At 50.2% G+C, this 16,861-nt stretch overlaps 1 protein-coding gene across 1 annotated transcript; it reads left to right on the top strand.

Moving 5' to 3' along the window:
* The first annotated feature begins 9,111 nt into the window (after positions 1 to 9,111).
* Positions 9,112 to 14,319, top strand: LRP10 (LDL receptor related protein 10). The gene is given in 8 exon segments (XM_047794871.1): positions 9,112 to 9,249; positions 9,659 to 9,703; positions 10,215 to 10,350; positions 11,275 to 11,465; positions 11,585 to 11,937; positions 11,939 to 12,603; positions 12,962 to 13,091; positions 13,219 to 14,319. Coding segments are annotated over 8 exon segments (2,139 nt in total). The 5' UTR covers positions 9,112 to 9,218; the 3' UTR covers positions 13,807 to 14,319.
* The last annotated feature ends 2,542 nt before the right edge of the window (positions 14,320 to 16,861 follow it).

Below are 16,861 nucleotides of genomic sequence, written 5' to 3'. Positions count from 1 at the left end.
TTGGATTCATTTCTCCTGCACAACGATGGGAACTCCCAGTCATTTCTTTTTAACCCAGCCCTCTACATCTGTATCCCAACCAGGCATTTACTGAAACCACTCCCTGAAACCACTCTTTCCACCTCAAGGTGTCTTCTCTGCTTTCACTTTCTTTGGCCTCATGTTAGCATCTAACACAAGGTGGTTCGAGAAGCTCCTTTGCCCTTGTCTTCTGGGAAGTTCTGCCGTCCTGTAATCCACAAGTCACAGAGTTAGCAAGAGCCCTGAAGGCCCAGGACTGGAGTCCCTCTGCATCAACCCTATTTGTGCCCTCAGCTTCTGTACCTAGAGCGAGGAGTGCCTTTATTTGTTTCATTAATTCCAGTTTCTGCCCTTCAGACTGTACAGAATAGATAAATTCTTGTTCCATAGTACAACTCTTCAGATATTTGGGTCCGGTTTTATTTTATTTTATTTTTTATTATTATTATTTTATTTTATTTTTTGTCTTTTGTTGTTGTTATTGTTGTTGTTGTTGTTGTTGCTATTTCTTGGGCTGCTCCCATGGCATATGGAGGTTCCCAGGCTAGGGGTTGAATCGGAGCTGTAGCCCCCGGCCTACGCCAGAGCCACAGCAACGCGGGATCCGAGCCGCGTCTGCAACCTACACCACAGCTCCCGGCAACACCGGATCGTTAACCCACTGAGCAAGGGCAGGGACCGAACCCGCAACCTCATGGTTCCTAGTCGGATTCGTTAACCACTGCGCTGCGACGGGAACTCCTGGTTTTATTTTTGTTTTTTTTTTCCCACTTTTCAGGGCCACACTCTTGGCATATGGAGGTTCCCAGGCTAGGATCTAATCGGAGCTATAGCTGCTGGCCTACACCACAGCCACAGCAACACAGGATCTGAGCTGCGTCTGCGATCCATACCACAGCTCACTGCAACGCCAGATCCTTAACTCAATGATGGAGGCCAGGGATAGAACCCGCAACCTCATGGTTCCTAGTTGGATTAGTTTCCGCTGAGCCACGACGGGAACTCCCTTGGGTCTAGTTTTCATCTATACAATCCCTCACTAAAGTTAAGCTTCTTTTAGGTGAAAAAAGCTTTTCTCATTCCACAAACAGCTTATCATATGAAGTGGCTTAGAGACCCCACCACCACCATTCCTATCACCCTCCTCTGGATTAAATCTTTTAAGTCTTGTAAAATGTAGCTTCCCATACACACAGAAGCAGTAACACACAGTGGTTAAGACAAGGACTCTAGAGTTCCACAGTCTTGTTCAAATCCAGCCTTTATGATTTACTGGTGGGGTGATCTTCAGCAAGTGATGTCTTGTCTCGGAACTTCAATTTCCTCATTTTTAAAATGGACTGAAGTTCCCATCGTGGCGCAGTGGTTAATGAATCTGACTAGGAACCATGAGGTTGAGGGTTCGATCCCCGGCCTTGCTCAGTGGGTTAAGGATCCGGCATTGCCATGAGCTGTGGTGTAGGTTGCAGACTCAGCTTGGATCCTGCGTGGCTGTGGCTGTGGTGTAGGCCGGCTGCTACAGCTCCAATTAGACCCCTAGCCTGGGAATCTCCACATGCCGCGGCAGTGGCCTAGAAATGGCAAAAAAAAAACAATAAAATAAAATAAAATGGACTAAAATGGGCTATTAATTCAAAGGGTAGTTGAATGGATTAAAAGACACAATGTTGCCTATGAATGGCAGTCATGGATTCATTCACTCATCCATTCATTCATTCAACAATTTTTTTTTTTTTTTTGGCTGGGCCCACCATACCTGTGGCAAGCAGAAGTTCCTGGCCAGGGATTGAACCCGCACCACAGTAGTGACAACACTGCATCCTTAACTCATTGAGCCACCAGAGAACTCCAACAAATATTTATTGAATACATACTTTGTGCCAGACATTGCTTTTGGCCCTGGGTATTGACTAATAAACAACTAAATCCTTGCCCCCACGGAATTTATATTCTTGTGAGTAGAGCAGAGAATAGACATGATAAATGAGTAAAATATAGTATCTTAGATAGTGATAAGAATTTTCCAAATTTTTAAGTTTTTTGGGGGAGGTGCTGCACCTGCAGGCTAGGGGTTGAATTGGAGCTGCAGCTGCCGGCCTATATGACAACCACAGGAACACAGGATCCAAGCTGCATCTGTGACATATGCTGCAACTTGCAGCAACACCAGATCTTTAACCCACTGAGTGAGGCCAGGGATCGAACCCTAATCCTCATGGACACTGTCAGGTTCTTAACCCACTGAGCCACAACAGGAACTCCTTAAGTTCTTTTTGATTAACAATTCCACCTTTAGGAACCCTTCTACACTGTTGGTGGAATTGTAAATTGGTGCAGCCACTATGGAAAACAGAATGGAAATTCCTCAAAGTAACTAAAAAGACAGTTGCCATATGATCCTACAATTCCACTCCTGAGCATATATCTAGATAAAATTACAATTCGAAAAGATAGAGGAATTCCCTGATGGCCTAGCAATTAAGGATCCATCATTCCCTCTGCTGTGGCTCGGGTTTGCTCTCTGGCTCAATGATTTCTGGATGGCATAGGTATAGACCCCCCCCAAAAAATACATGCTTCTCTGTGTTCATACAGCACTATTTGCAATAGCTAAGACACAGAAACAACCTGGATGTATATTGACAGATGAATGAATAAAGATGTGGTACATATACACAACGGAATATTACTCAGCCATAAAAAGAATGAAATAGGGAGTTCCCCGGTGGCCTAGTGGTTAGGAGTCAACACTTTCATCACTGAGGCCTGAATTCAGTCCCTAGTCTGGAAGCTGAGATCCCACATAAGGCCACTGCATGCTGCAGCCAAAAAAGAAATAGAATGTCATTTGCAGTAAATGGATAGACCAAGAGATTATTATACTAAGTGAAGTAAGTCAGACAGAGAAAGACAAATATCAGATGAGATCATTTATAGGCAGAATCTAAAATACAATATAGGGAGTTCCCATCATGGCTCAGCCAGAACAAATCTGACTAGTATCCATGGGGATGCAGGTTCTATCCTTGGCCTTGCTTAGTGGGTTAAGAATCCGGCGTTGCCATGAGCTGCGATGTAGGTCACAGACATGGCTTGGATCCCGAGTTTCTGTGGATGCGGTGTAGGTAGGGGGCAGCTACAGCTCCTATTCGACCCCTAGCCTGGAAACTTCCATATGCCGTGGGTGCGGCTCTAAAAAGCAAAAAAATAAAATAAAATACAACATAAATCGGCATATCTATGAAACAAAAACAGATTCACAGATATAGAGAACAGGTCTGTGGTGTCAAGGAGGAAGAGGAATAGGAGAGGGAAGGATTAGGGGTTTGGGGTTAGCAGATATAAACTAGTATATAAAGGATGCATAAACAACAAGGTCCTGGAGTTCCCGTCATGGCTTAGCAGAAGAGAATCTGACTAGTATCCATGAGGATGCAGGTTCGATTCCTGCATCAGTGGGGGTTAAGGATCCAGCATTGCCATGAGCTGTGGTGTAGGTCACAGACGCAGCTTGGATCTGGTGTTGCTGTGGCTGTGGTGTAGGCTGCAGCTACAGCTCTGATTTGACCCCTAGCCTGGGAACCTCCATATGCCTCAGGTACAGCCCTAAAATGACAAAAAACAAACAAACAAAAAACCCCAAGGTTTTATATATATATATATATATATAGAATCACTTTGCTGTACAGGAGAAAATAACATTATAAATCAACTATACTTCAATAAATTTTTTTAAGTTCCACCTTTAAATCACTTTTTTCTCTTACTATAAGCATTCAGGAGAAACCAGACTGCTTCTTCAACACTTTGCTCAGAAATTTCTTCAGCCAAACATCCAATTTCATTCCTCACGAGTTCTACCTTCCACCAAACACTAGCTCTTTGCCCTTTTATAACAAAGATGACCTTTCCTCCAGTTTCCAACACTGTTTCCTCATCTCCACCTGAGACCTCATCAGATAACCTCTACCACCCATAGTTCCACTGACATCCTGTTCATTTAGGTATTCTCTAAGAGAGGAGGCTCTCTCCTGAGCCCTCTCCTTCTGAACTCTCAAAGAATCACCCCTAACCATCCTCAGAGCAATTCAGGCTTCCCCTAGTATGCAACTCCAAAGACTTCCAGCCTCATTTTAAAGCTGCTTCCATACATTTATGTACTGTGGGTTTTTTTTTTTTTTTTAATTTAACTTTACTTTTGTCTTTTTAGGGCCAAACCCATTGGATGTGGAGGTTCCCAGGCTAGGGGTCAAATTGGAGCTGTAGCTGCCAGCCTACACCTCAGCCACAGCAACGCCAGATCTGAGACATGTCTGCAACCTACACCACAGCTCACAGCAACGTGGGATCCTTAACCCACTGAAAAAGACCAGGGATCAAACCCGAGTCCTCGTGGGTACCAGTCAGGTTTGTTACCACTGAGCCACGATGGGAACTCCTCCTTAAGTTTTTATTACAGCAGCACCCTAACTTCTCAGTACCAAGTATCTATCTTAGTTCACTTAGCCTGCTATAACAAAATACAACCAACTGAGTGGCTTATAAACAATAGAAATTCACTGCTTACAGTTCTGGAAGCTGAGAGACCCAAGATCAAGGTGCCAGCAAAGTCACCTTCAGGTGAGAGTCCCCTTCCTCTTCCTGGTTCACAGTCAGCACTTTCTGTACCCTCATATGGTGGGGAAGGCTAGAAAGCTCTCTAGAGCTTCTTCTTTTTTTCTTTTTACTTTTGTAAACTTTCATTTTCATTTTTTTGATGAAGAAATTTTTACTCCAGAGGAGTAACAAAGAAAATACTGAGGAGTTCCCGTCGCAGCGCAGTGGTTAACGAATCCGACTAGGAACCATGAGGTTGCGGGTTCGGTCCCTGCCCTTGCTCAGTGGGTTAACGATCCGGTGTTGCCGTGAGCTGTGGTGTAGGTTGCAGACGCGGCTCGGATCCCGCGTTGCTGTGGCTCTGGCGTAGGCCGGGGGCTACAGCTCCGATTCAACCCCTAGCCTGGGAACCTCCATATGCCGTGGGAGCGGCCCAAGAAATAGCAGCAACAACAACAACAACAACAAAAAGACAAAAAAAAAGAAAATACTGAGTTCCGTAAAACTTTCCCTTAGCTTTCTCTAATGTTAACATCTTATATAAACATGGTATATGTATCAAAGGTAAAATATTAATACTAGCACACCATTGTAATGAATTACAGACTCCGTTCTGTTTCCCCAGAGTTTTCCTTAACACTTTCGATGTTGCGTGATATCGCCCAGGACACTCTGCTGCCTTTACTTGTCATTCCAGTTTCCTCCAAACCACAACCGTTTCCTTGTTTTTCATGACTTTGAGACTTCTGAAGCAGACTGGCCAAGTCTTTTGTAGAATGTCCCTGGATCTGACTTTGCCTAATGTTTAATTATGGCTAATTTTTTTTTTGTCTTTTTGCCTTTTCTAGGGTTGCTCCTGCTGCATATGGAGGTTCCCAGAATAGGGGTCGAATCAGAGCTGTAGCTGCTGGCCTACATCAGGGCCACAGCAACGCCGAATCCAAGCCACGTCTACAACGTGCCCCATAGCTCATGGCAACGCCGGATCCTTAACCCACTGATCAAGGCCAGGGATCGAACCCACAACCTCATGGTTCCTAGTTGGATTCATTAACCATTGCGCCACAATGGGAACTCCAGGTTAAATATTATTTATAAAACCTCTAGAGCCTTTTTTATTAGGTTTTAGTCCTTTATTAGGCTTTAGTCTGTGGACTCCACCTCACAACTTATCTCCCAAAGGCCTACCTCCTAATATATCATCTTCAGAGCTATCATCTTTGGAGCTTAGGAAATCAAACACGAATGGGAGAGGGGACGACACGCAAACATTCAGACCAAAACTGGGAGGGGGGCAACACGCAAACATTCAGACCAAAGCAGCTTGGCTCCTGCACATGCCAGTGGTTGGACCTTGAGCAAGTTATCTAACCTACCTATGACTCAGTTTCCTCAATTGTAAAATGAGGACAAAAATAACACCTACTTCCCGGAGGTGTGGTGAGGATTAAATGAGATGATCTATATGCAGTGCTCAGAAGAGTGCCAAGCATATGGGAGTACTCTAGAAACTATCATTTTGAAAAATAAATATCTGCCCATTTTCCACTACTTCCAATATTTCTCACACTTCCTCAAAGATTTCCAAGAACATTGCCACATTAGATCACCATCTCTAAATGTACTTGATTTGGTCTATGGTGTGATTATATGGGCCTGGACACTTAAATTCACTAAACTAATTAAAGCTTAAACTCATTATAAACACCTAGGTCCTCTTCAATTTCTTCCTAGCTTCTTTTGGCTAAAATTCACTCTTTTTTTTTTTTTTAAATAATGATTTTTTATTTTTTTCCATTATATCTGGTTTACAGTGTTCTGTCAGTTTTCTACTGTACAGCAAGATGACCCAGTCACACAAACACATATATATTCTTTTTTCTCACATTATCATGCTCCATCATAAGTGACTGGATATAGTTCCCAGTGCTATACAGCAGGATCGAATTCACTCTTAAATATTAATCCCTGTGTCTAACACAGTACCTTGCACTTGGAAGGCACTCTAATAAACATTTATAGAATGAAAGTTTGTTCTACTCTGGTGCCATTTCTTCTGGATGATTCCTCCCAACAGCTAGATCTTTATTTATTTATTTTTTTCCAGATCTTAATTTTTCAGGATACTTAGCCCACTGAGTGAGGCCAGGGATGGAACCCACAACCTCATGGTTCCTAGTCGGATTCGTTTTCGCTGCACCACAACAGGAACTCCTCTTGCTCATTTCTAAATTTATTTCTAAACCCTCCACAAGATCTCTCCCATGAGTATTCCTCATGGTTATCTGACTTTTTATTTATTCATTTATTTTGTCTTTTTGTCTTTTCTAGGGCCACAACCTCGGCATATGGAGGTTTCCAGGCTAGGGGTCTAATTGGTACTGTAGCGGCCAGCCTACACCACGGCCGCAGCAACGCGGGATCCGAGCCGCGTGTGAGACCTACACCACAGCTCATGGCAACGCCAGATCCTTAACCCACTGAGCAAGGCCAGGGATCAAAACTACAACTTCATGGTTCCTAGTTAGATTCGTTAACCACTGAGCCATGACAGGAACTCCTGCCTGACTTTTTAAATTTATGTATCTAACCTCTTTTTCCAACTAGACTGTAAGCTCCTTGAAGCTAAAATGAAGTCGTAAGAGTTCCAGGCATCCTCCAAGTCCCAGTACGCAGCATAGAGGATACTGCCACCACTCAACTAAAAACTCCATGATTGCTTTCGGGACGTAAATATTTTTAATTTCCCCAACCTCTTTGTCCTACTTCCTTTATTCAACATCCCCCTCCCATATTTAGGGTTCTGTTTCTCCTCTTGTCAATCTCAAGGGCTGCAGTAGGAAGCATAGAGACCCAGGAACCAAGTTTCCTTGGCATGGGACTGAGGGCCAAGTGAAAGAAGAGCCTTTTTATGGCCAAATCTATGGCCCTGCTGAGATCCCAGTTTTGAACACATCAAAACTGATGGCAACAACAAATGTCATGAACAGAAAACTGTGTTTAGAGAGGAGAGAGTGGTAAGGCTCTGAATGAACTCTGTCCAGAGTCAGATCACCCAGGTTCTCTAGCTCTCTCTGTTTCAACATTTACTAGATCCATGATCTTGGGCAATACTAAACTTCTCTGTGCCTAAGTTTCCTTATCTGTAACATATGAGTAACAATAATAACTACCTCACAAGATGGTGGAGAGAAGTAAAAGAGCAAATATTTGAAAAGTGCTTAGATTTATGCCTGAAATGTGAAAAAAAGCTCAAAAAGTATTTGCTATTATTGTTGTTTACTATTATTACCTATAAGTGCCACAGGGAATCGGTAACCCCAAGCCCACCTAAATCAGAAATAACTCCTGTAACTAATAATAATCATTGTAAGCAGGTATGAAGCACTTCCTAGATGCTCAACTTACATCATCTCCCTAAAGGATGACAACAACCTTAAGAAGTATTGTGCCATTATTAACTCCATTTAACAATTGAGAAGCACAGAGAGGTGAAATGATTTTCTCAAGGTCACATAGCCTGCAAATAGCCAAGGTACAATTATTCGTTTATTGAGTTACTGTGTCTCAGCAGGAGAGAAGCCTTGTGGGTGCAAAGGTAAACAGTCTAGGCCTCAACCTACAGGAAGTTTCAGTTTCCACAGAAGGGGCGGGGCGGGGGCGGGAAAGACGAGTAAACAAATATTTATAACACCGCGTAGTAATTGCTGTAATAGAGGCTCACGACAAAAAGTGTTACCGGATATCAGACACTGGGACAAGAAAAGTACTGAGAGCTTAAGAGGCCAAAGGAAAGACATAACAATTATGGAATATGCAATTGTCTTCTGACAAACGTGTCCTGTAACCCATGTGTTACACGGGAAGTACTAAACAAAGCAGAGTTACAAGTGGAGGCTGAGCGCCCTGAGAGCCCGAGGGACAAGACACGGCAGGACCTGAAAGGGGTTAAGATGGGAAGGTGGGCGTGACAAGCGTTGATTGGCAGGGGTGGGGCCAGGCTCGTCACCCTCCCCCTCCTCCACCCGGGTTCCTCCAACCCCTGGGCTGGCTGGGGTACAGCCAGGGCGAGGGCTCGAGCGCTGGGCCGAGTCGCCAGTCTCCTCCTCCCCCGCTCCTCTACCCACGTTCCGGGGCTGGAGGCGCTGGAGAAGTTGGGCAGCGTCCGGGCGGGCTCTGGGCGCTGACAGTCGGCAAAGTTTGGCCCGAAGAGGAAGTGGCCTCAAGCCTCGGCAGGTGGCGGCCAGGCCTGGACCCGGACGTTCGCGGCCTGCCGGCGGGCTCTAAACGAGGGCGCGCTCCAGCGCTGGACTTCGAGCCAATTCCCTGGGCTTCGGGGGTCAGCCTCTGGAGAGAGCGCTGCGGCGGCCGGGGAGAACAACTCCAAAGTTGGCGAGAGGCACCGCCCCGGTTCCCGGGCCGCCGCCGCCCCCCACCAGCCCCCAGCCCTGGCGTCCGGAGCCTCGGTCGAGGAATCTGGGCCATGGAGCCCCCTCGGGGAGGCGGCACTGAGGAGCCAGGATACCCGGAGTGGCGACGCCTCCCCACTGGGTAGACGACCGAAGCTCCGGGACTCTTCCTGCACCTCGGGACGGCTCACGATGCTACCGGCCATCCTTCTCCTCCTCCTGGGTAAGAAATCGAAACGAGACTACTCGCCCGGGACCCCGCTCCCAGGGCTGTCACCGCGCCCAGGTCCTCTAGCTCCCTTCCCCCTATGGGGCCTCTCACCCCTACCCTGTCCTCCCGTGCCCCGCGGCCCCTGCCGTCGCCTTGGTCGCTGCCTGCTCCAACCCTCGGGAAATCTACAGTCGCTCCCTTCGGCCCTCATACTCGCTCTGGCTTCCTTAGATCACCGTACCCATCCTACAAGCCGCACTGGCGGACCTTCCTTCGAGGTCACACACCGCTGCCTCCCCCTGTTCCACCACCCTTCTCGTAAACTACCCGGAAGCCGCCGACGGTTCCCTTTCCTCCTTGAGAAGCTCAGGTGGAGAAAACTCCGAAGTGTGACTCTTGCCCTTTCTCGCTCTTCCTCTAGGAGGCGCTCTGGCCCACCAAGACCGGATCCTTTTCCCAAATCCTGGTAAGTAGAGGATGCCTCTGGGGTCCCATGGGCTTGGTAATGAGAGAGGACCCTAGAGAAAGACTCTCTTACTTGACTTCCTCTGGTACCTTCCATAGTTTTCGAGTGGAGATCAGCCATCCTCTGTTTTACAGACAGAGAAACTGAAACCCAGCGTGGGCCCTCACTTGGTAGTTATGTACTATTTGCCCCCCCAAAATCCATCTTTGATTTGCCTCGCCAAAATGTAATCTCCTTGAGGATAGAGATCGTATTTCCCGTTCCTCCTGGCCCAGTGGTTGGCACAAAGCAGACCTCATTTTGTTTGTGGTATTGATACCTAAGGTGAAAAAACGATGAGTGTGGTGAGAAGGGGGCCCACTGATGACTCTGCCTCCAGAGTGTGTGTGGCTGGGAAGGGGGAGTTTCTGTGCTCCTTCCTGAAGAGCCCAGGCCCTTGGAAGCATGAAGCCTGGGGAGGAGTGGCATGGTAAGAGGCTCGCAACCTATGTCCTTACCTTCCTCTCTCCAGCCTGTGAGGAGCCCCCAGCAGTGCTTTTGGAAGTGCAGGGCACCATACAGAGGCCTCTGGGCCGGGACAGCCGCATCTCCCCTGCCAACTGCACCTGGCTCATCCTGGGCAGCAAGGAGCAGACTGTAACCATCAGGTGAGAAGCGGGGCAAGACCCTATTCCTTTCCTCACCCTTCTTCCTCTACCGAGGAAAACCCTTCAGGGGTCACTTCTCCATGGTATTTCCATCCCTGTCAACTGGGAGAAGAATGAAATTAAATTTGGCCTAATCTGCCCTAAAAGCCTGGCATGTTCTGGGCTGGACAGTGAATTGGGTTGGACTGGACACCTAGCTTGGGTCCTGTTGTCTCTGAAGGACAACAGTCACTCTATAAACAGTCCTTGGGCTCCAATACGGCTGCTTTGAGGAGTCCTTCAACCCACTGCACATCCTTGCCTGGGATTCAAAGCCGTTCCTTCACCAGCTTAGAACCTTCCTCAGCCTCCCCAGATTTTTTAAACAGTCCAGGTCTCCCCGGGCTTCTCCGACCTTGGGCCGTGAGGTAGGGCCCATGTTAAGTACCTGGCTCTTGGCTTCACACAGTTCACTTGCCATGAATTCACCCAGAAAGAGGTCGGTGAAGGGAGGGGCAATCCAGAGGAGAGTGTGGGACAGAGGCATCAGAATACCATGGTGATCTCAGGTCTCACCATGGGCATTGCGAGGGGATGGTGAGTTCTTGTTAACCAAGCTGTGTGGTTACTGCCAGCACCATACTTGGGTGACAGTGCTGCAACAACAGGGAAGTAATGAATCTGTTCTAACTCCATGCAAAACTCAAGTCACTTTTTCCAAGGGGCTGTAGGATGCATTCCTGGTCTCATGGTGCCATAGGCCTCTGTTAGGGCTATCACCATTAATTACAAAGGAATTTGGCTAACTCACTTTCTAAATCTGGCTATTTGGATTATGAATAAGTGGGTGTTTGTGCTTCTTGGGCTAGAAGGGGCCTGGCAACATCGAGGAAGAAGACTAGCGGTCAAGAATACCTTACATCCTGCTCTCTTTCACCCCTGTAGGTTCCAAAAACTACACCTGGCCTGTGGCTCAGAGCGCTTAATCCTGCGCTCCCCCTTCCAGCCACAGCTCTCCCTATGTGAGGCACCTGCCAGCCCTCTGCAGCTGCCTGGAGGCAACGTCACCATCACCTACAGCTATGCTGGGGCCAGAGCACCCATGGGCCAGGGCTTCCTGCTCTCCTACAGCCAAGGTGAGCTGGACAGGGCTGTCCAGGGGGCTGCTGGAACAGGCAGTGCAAGCCCCAGGGAGGGGGTGGGGAATCCTACCAGCTCCAGTGCTTCACAGCCCCTCTCCATGGTACCTCTGCAGATTGGCTGATGTGCCTGCAGGAAGAGTTCCAGTGCCTGAACCACCGCTGTGTGCCCTTAGCCCAGCGCTGCAATGGGTTTGATGCCTGTGGCGATGGCTCTGATGAGGCAGGTTGCAGCTCAGATCCCTTCCCTGAACTGACCCCAGTCCCTGTCCCCACCCCACCCTGCAATCACACCCTGGAAGACTTCTATGGGGTCTTCTCTTCCCTTGGATACTCACACCTGGCCTCAGTCTCCCACCCCCAGTCCTGCCTCTGGCTGCTGGACCCCCATGATGGCCGGCGCCTGGCAGTGCGATTCACAGCCCTGGACCTGGGCTATGGAGATGCCGTGCATGTGTATGATGGCACGGGGCCCCCCCGAGACCCTCCGGCTGCTGCGCAGCCTCACCCACTTCAGCAATGGCAAAGCTGTCACTGTGGAGACACTGTCTGGCCAGGCCACCGTGGACTACCACACAGTCGCCTGGAGCAGTGGTCGGGGCTTCAATGCCACCTACCACGTGCGGGGCTACTGCTTGCCTTGGGACCGACCATGTGGCTTAGGCTCTGGCTTAGGGGCTAGTGAGGGCCTCAGCGAGCGCTGCTACAGTGAGGCACAGCGCTGCGATGGCTCCTGGGACTGTGCCGATGGCACAGACGAGGAGAACTGTCCCAGCTGCCCACCTGGACACTACCCCTGTGGGGCTGCCGGCACCCCTGGTGCCACAGCCTGCTACCTGCCTGCTGACCGCTGCAACTACCAGACCTTCTGTGCTGATGGAGCAGACGAGAGACGCTGTCGGCACTGCCAGCCTGGCAACTTTCGATGCCGGGATGAGAAGTGCGTGTATGAGACATGGGTGTGCGATGGGCAGCCTGACTGTGCTGATGGCAGCGACGAGTGGGACTGCTCCTATGCCCTGCCCCGCAAAGTCATTACTGCCGCCGTCATTGGCAGCCTCGTGTGTGGCTTGCTGCTGGTCATTGCCCTGGGCTGCACCTGCAAGCTCTATGCCATTCGCACCCAGGAGTACAGGTCAGTGGGAGTGCTGCTGGCAGTAACGGAGTGGGGACTGAGGGAGAGAAAGGGCCTGTGCAGCTACAGGAGACCTGAAGGGGCCCATGCTGGGGGCAGGTTCCAGTGACCAGCTTATGGCTTGGCTCCTGGGGTCGTCCAGCTTGGGGGCAAGGGTGCTCCTCTTGCCCCCAGGGAGGGACCTGTCTTAGATCCTGAAAGTCCTCTCAAGGAAGGAGGGGGACCTTGGATGACTTGGGAAAGCCATGCCATAGCTCCAGGTGTCCTGGCCTGGGTGTGGAGGTAAAAGGCCCGTCCTGGCTGGGCAGGCTGCTCTGGCCAGGAGCACTTGTGACTAAGTAGCCCTTATCCCTTCCAGCATCTTTGCCCCCCTCTCCCGGATGGAGGCTGAAATTGTGCAGCAGCAGGCGCCTCCCTCCTATGGGCAGCTCATTGCCCAGGGCGCCATCCCACCTGTAGAGGACTTCCCTACAGAGAACCCCAATGATGTGAGTGACCTGCCCCAGCTGGCCCACCTCCCTCTCCCCGCCCAGCTGGGGCCTTCCATGCCCTTCTTGTTCAATCTCATAGCCGTCCCCACCCCCTGACTCTGGTGTCCTCCTCCTCTCCTTACAGAACTCAGTGCTGGGAAACCTGCGCTCTCTGCTGCAGATCTTGCGCCAGGACATGACTCCAGGGGGGGCCACGGGTGCCCGCCGCCGCCAGCGGGGCCGTTCTATGCGCCGCCTGGTGCGTCGTCTCCGCCGCTGGGGCCTGCTTCCTCGAACCAACCCCCCGGCCCGGACCCCTGAGACCAGATCCCAGGTCACACCTTCTGCTGCTCCCCCCGAGACCTTAGATGGCAGCACAGGTCTGGCTGGTGAGGGCGGGGCAGTGGGCGGACAGGATGGGGAACAGGCACCCCCGCTGCCTGTCAAGGCCCCACTGCCACCTGCCAGCACATCTGCAGCCTTTCCTACTGTCTCTGAGGCCCCGGGGCCACTGCCCGCAGCATCCCTGGAGCCATCACTGCTGTCTGGAGTAGTACAGGCCCTGCGAGGCCGCCTCCTGCCCAGCCTGCGGCCCCCAGGACCAACCCGGGACCCACCTGGACCCCACACAACAGTCCTATCCCCAGAGGATGAGGATGATGTGCTCTTGGTGCCACTGGCTGAGCCGGGGGTCTGGGTGGTTGAAGCGGAGGATGAGCCACTGCTTGCCTGAGGTGACCTGACTCCCCTGTTGCTCTATTCAGAGTGACAACAAGCCTTTAGAGGGCAGCTCAGCTTCCCTTCTACTACTTCCCTCCTTGTTCCTCAGTCTGAGGGGACATGATGGGCTTTCCATTGATGACAGGTAGCTGCGTTAAAGTTAGGTGTCCCTCAGGCAGGGAGAGGGCTCACACAGAGCCCCTTCTGCACATGGCCAGAGACCACAGGCCACCACCACCACCATTTGGGTGGCTGATTTTAAAAGGTAAAGTTCTTAAAGGGTCATAGGCCTGGACACTCCATCCTTGCCAAACCGCCACCCAAAAGTGGCCTTAAGCACCAGAATGCCAATTGGCTGGGACTTCCAGCTCCCAAGGGGAGGATTTGGGCAGGGCCTGAGGTTTTGCCTACAGGGATCCCTCCCAGAAGGCCTGGCTCATAAAAAGAGCACAACAAATGCTTTTGTCCCATAGCTAGGTCATTGCCCAGGAAGCCAAGGTTGAAAATAAAGGAATCAGAAATTTAAGATTTTTGTAAATGAGCCGTGAGCCTGAGTCCTGCCTCGCACCCACTCAGCTTTGCTCCTCACTAGGAAGGCCCTTGCTCTGCTCTCCACCTCCTGCCCTTTTCCTATTTCTCTTCCAAACACCCACTCTTGGATTTTATACTCAGAGGGTAAGAAATTTCTAGGAACCCTAAGACTAACTCCATCTCTACTCACCGCCCGAAGCCCAGCTCTATCATGACTGACACCAGGGGTGAGCACCAAGCCTCTTTCGTCATTGCCAGGCTGGAAGTCAGGCCGGCCCTGGACTGGGAAGTACTCCCAGAGCACTTATCACAGAAGCAGACTGTCCATGGTGGAAGAGAGGAGCCATGACTCCCACCCTCCATCCTTCATACCGCCAGGCATTTTCAGTCTCTCCTAGGCAAGACAGATAAGTTCTTAGCCAGGATGCCTCAAAGCAGACAAAGATACATCCAAAGAAAAGCCAAAAATCTTCGGGGTGTGAAGCTGGTACCATCATGTTGGCCAAATCCAAGAAGTCTTCCTGGAAGAGGACCCAAACTAGATGCTCAAGAATGCTATCAGGAGTTGGAATAGAACTGAATTTTAGTCAGGGTGAGTCGAAAGGACAAGCAAACTAAGCAGACAGGACTAGCTAGGGCTGTAGGAAGGACCCTAGACTTCCTGAGAAATGGGGGCAGGAGCATAAGCTGTGGCCAGAGCCGAAGAGCTGGAGAGGGTGATGGAATTTGTGAGAATTGTTGGGACTCAGCCTTCAGTAAGCAAGGTAACAGCTGTCCTAGAGTTGAAAAGGAAAATCAATCAGAAAAAGGCTTTAGAAAGGACCTGTGGGGGTGGGTGTGAAGCCCTCAGAAGTGGAGCTGAGGCATTCCCCAGCTGACCCAGTCCCCAGAGAAACAGGATCCCCCTTAGGCTCACCCTTAACCTTCCTGCCTGGCCTGGCCTGTCCCCACACTGTCTGGTGGAAGGGCCCTGTTGATTACACCCTGTCAACATCCTCACACCCAGCTCTAATTGCATAATGTTTCCTCTCCCAGCAAGCCACAGCCTAGGGGAGTGGCAGAGACAGCAAATGCTGCAGACCTGGGATGCTGGCATCTTGGCCTGGGGAAGACTCAAGTTATCTTCACACCCTCTCCAGAGATCTTTATCCTTGCTTGCTGTTCTCCCTCCAAAAAAAGCACACATAAACAATCCCTGGGGGTTTGACCCCCTAGCCTGGGAATTTCCATGTGCCGTCAAGTGCGACCCTCAAAAGACGGGAAAAAAAAATCCCCAGGTCCCACCAGTGTCAGGCCCAGTGAAAACAGTGAGGCAGGGAGTGCGGATTTCCACCCCCCCCCCTCCACCCACTGATCTCTGCCTCTCCCATGCTCCTCTCTTCCGCTGTAGTCACCTCAAAACCTTTAGCCTGACAACCTCATCCTCCTCCTGCTCCAGACCTTTTGCCTCCTTTGAAGGAGGTATTTGAAACCTGAAAGGAGATGAAGATATAAGGTTAAAGAACACTCCTCAGGTGGAATGCTTTGGAATGCTGGAGAGCGGAAGTCATTAGAGGCCTGCGCATATAGATTCATGAAAGAAGTTTCTCTAGGTGCTGGGTGTGCACTCTAGGAGGCACAAGCAGCCATACACCACTTTTGTCGGGCACAGTGAAGCCCCAGGTGGCAGGAAGAGGGGATTGATCTTGACCAAATAAATCACCCCAGTTTATTTGCACCATGGCCCAAGGAACAAGAAATGAGGCAATTTCAGGTCCTATGAGGATAGACACCACTATCCAAGGTGGCCAGTAGCAGGGGTGTAGGACTCATGCAAAGGCCCTTGGCAGGGAGGAGGGAGGTGATCCCAGTCATGATTTGGGATTAGGCTGAGAATCTGACATAATCTGAGCAGATCCCAGAGTTTAGTCCTTAAGGAGCAGAATCTGGGCCTGACCAAGCTCCAGGCCACACTGGGCAGGGAGAGGGACATCCCCCCCCCACCCGCCAGCCACATTGCCTGAGGCTGTGGGAGCACCAAATGGTTGGGCAACCTGCTGAGTACCAGATCCTTTTATCACACGCAGCTAGTCCTCACAGCAAGGCTGTGCCACGGGTAACACACCCAGTTCACTGGCTCAGGGAGCAGCTTCAGAGGAATTACAAGACTGGTCCAGTCTCTACTGAGAGGCAGCATTAAACCGGGATTGGCTCAGTTCCAAATCTCAGCTTGTCCCAGTATTCCACACGACCGCCCATTCCTGAGGGAGCCTAGAACTGGGCAAATGCACAGCCTCTTACCAGTGGGACAAGAGAGATGGTGGTGTATGCTGAAACCCAGGCTGCCTCTGTGGCCTAAGGCTGGATTGATGGCAGGCAGAGGCCATGGTCAAGAATCCTCTAGGAGTTCCCATTGTGGCTCAGTGATTAATGAACCTGACTAGCATCCATGAGGATGTGGGTTCAATCCCTGGCCTCAATCAGTGGGTTAAGCATCTGGCGTTGCCATGAGCTGTGGTGAAAATCGCAGGCACAGCTCGGATCCCACATTGTTGTGG

The sequence above is a fragment of the Phacochoerus africanus genome, chromosome 9 (assembly GCF_016906955.1).
Source record: "Phacochoerus africanus isolate WHEZ1 chromosome 9, ROS_Pafr_v1, whole genome shotgun sequence".
NCBI classification, from domain to species: Eukaryota; Metazoa; Chordata; class Mammalia; order Artiodactyla; family Suidae; genus Phacochoerus; species Phacochoerus africanus.
Note: the sequence above shows the minus strand (reverse complement) of the source record. Positions and strands in the feature narration are given on the sequence as shown.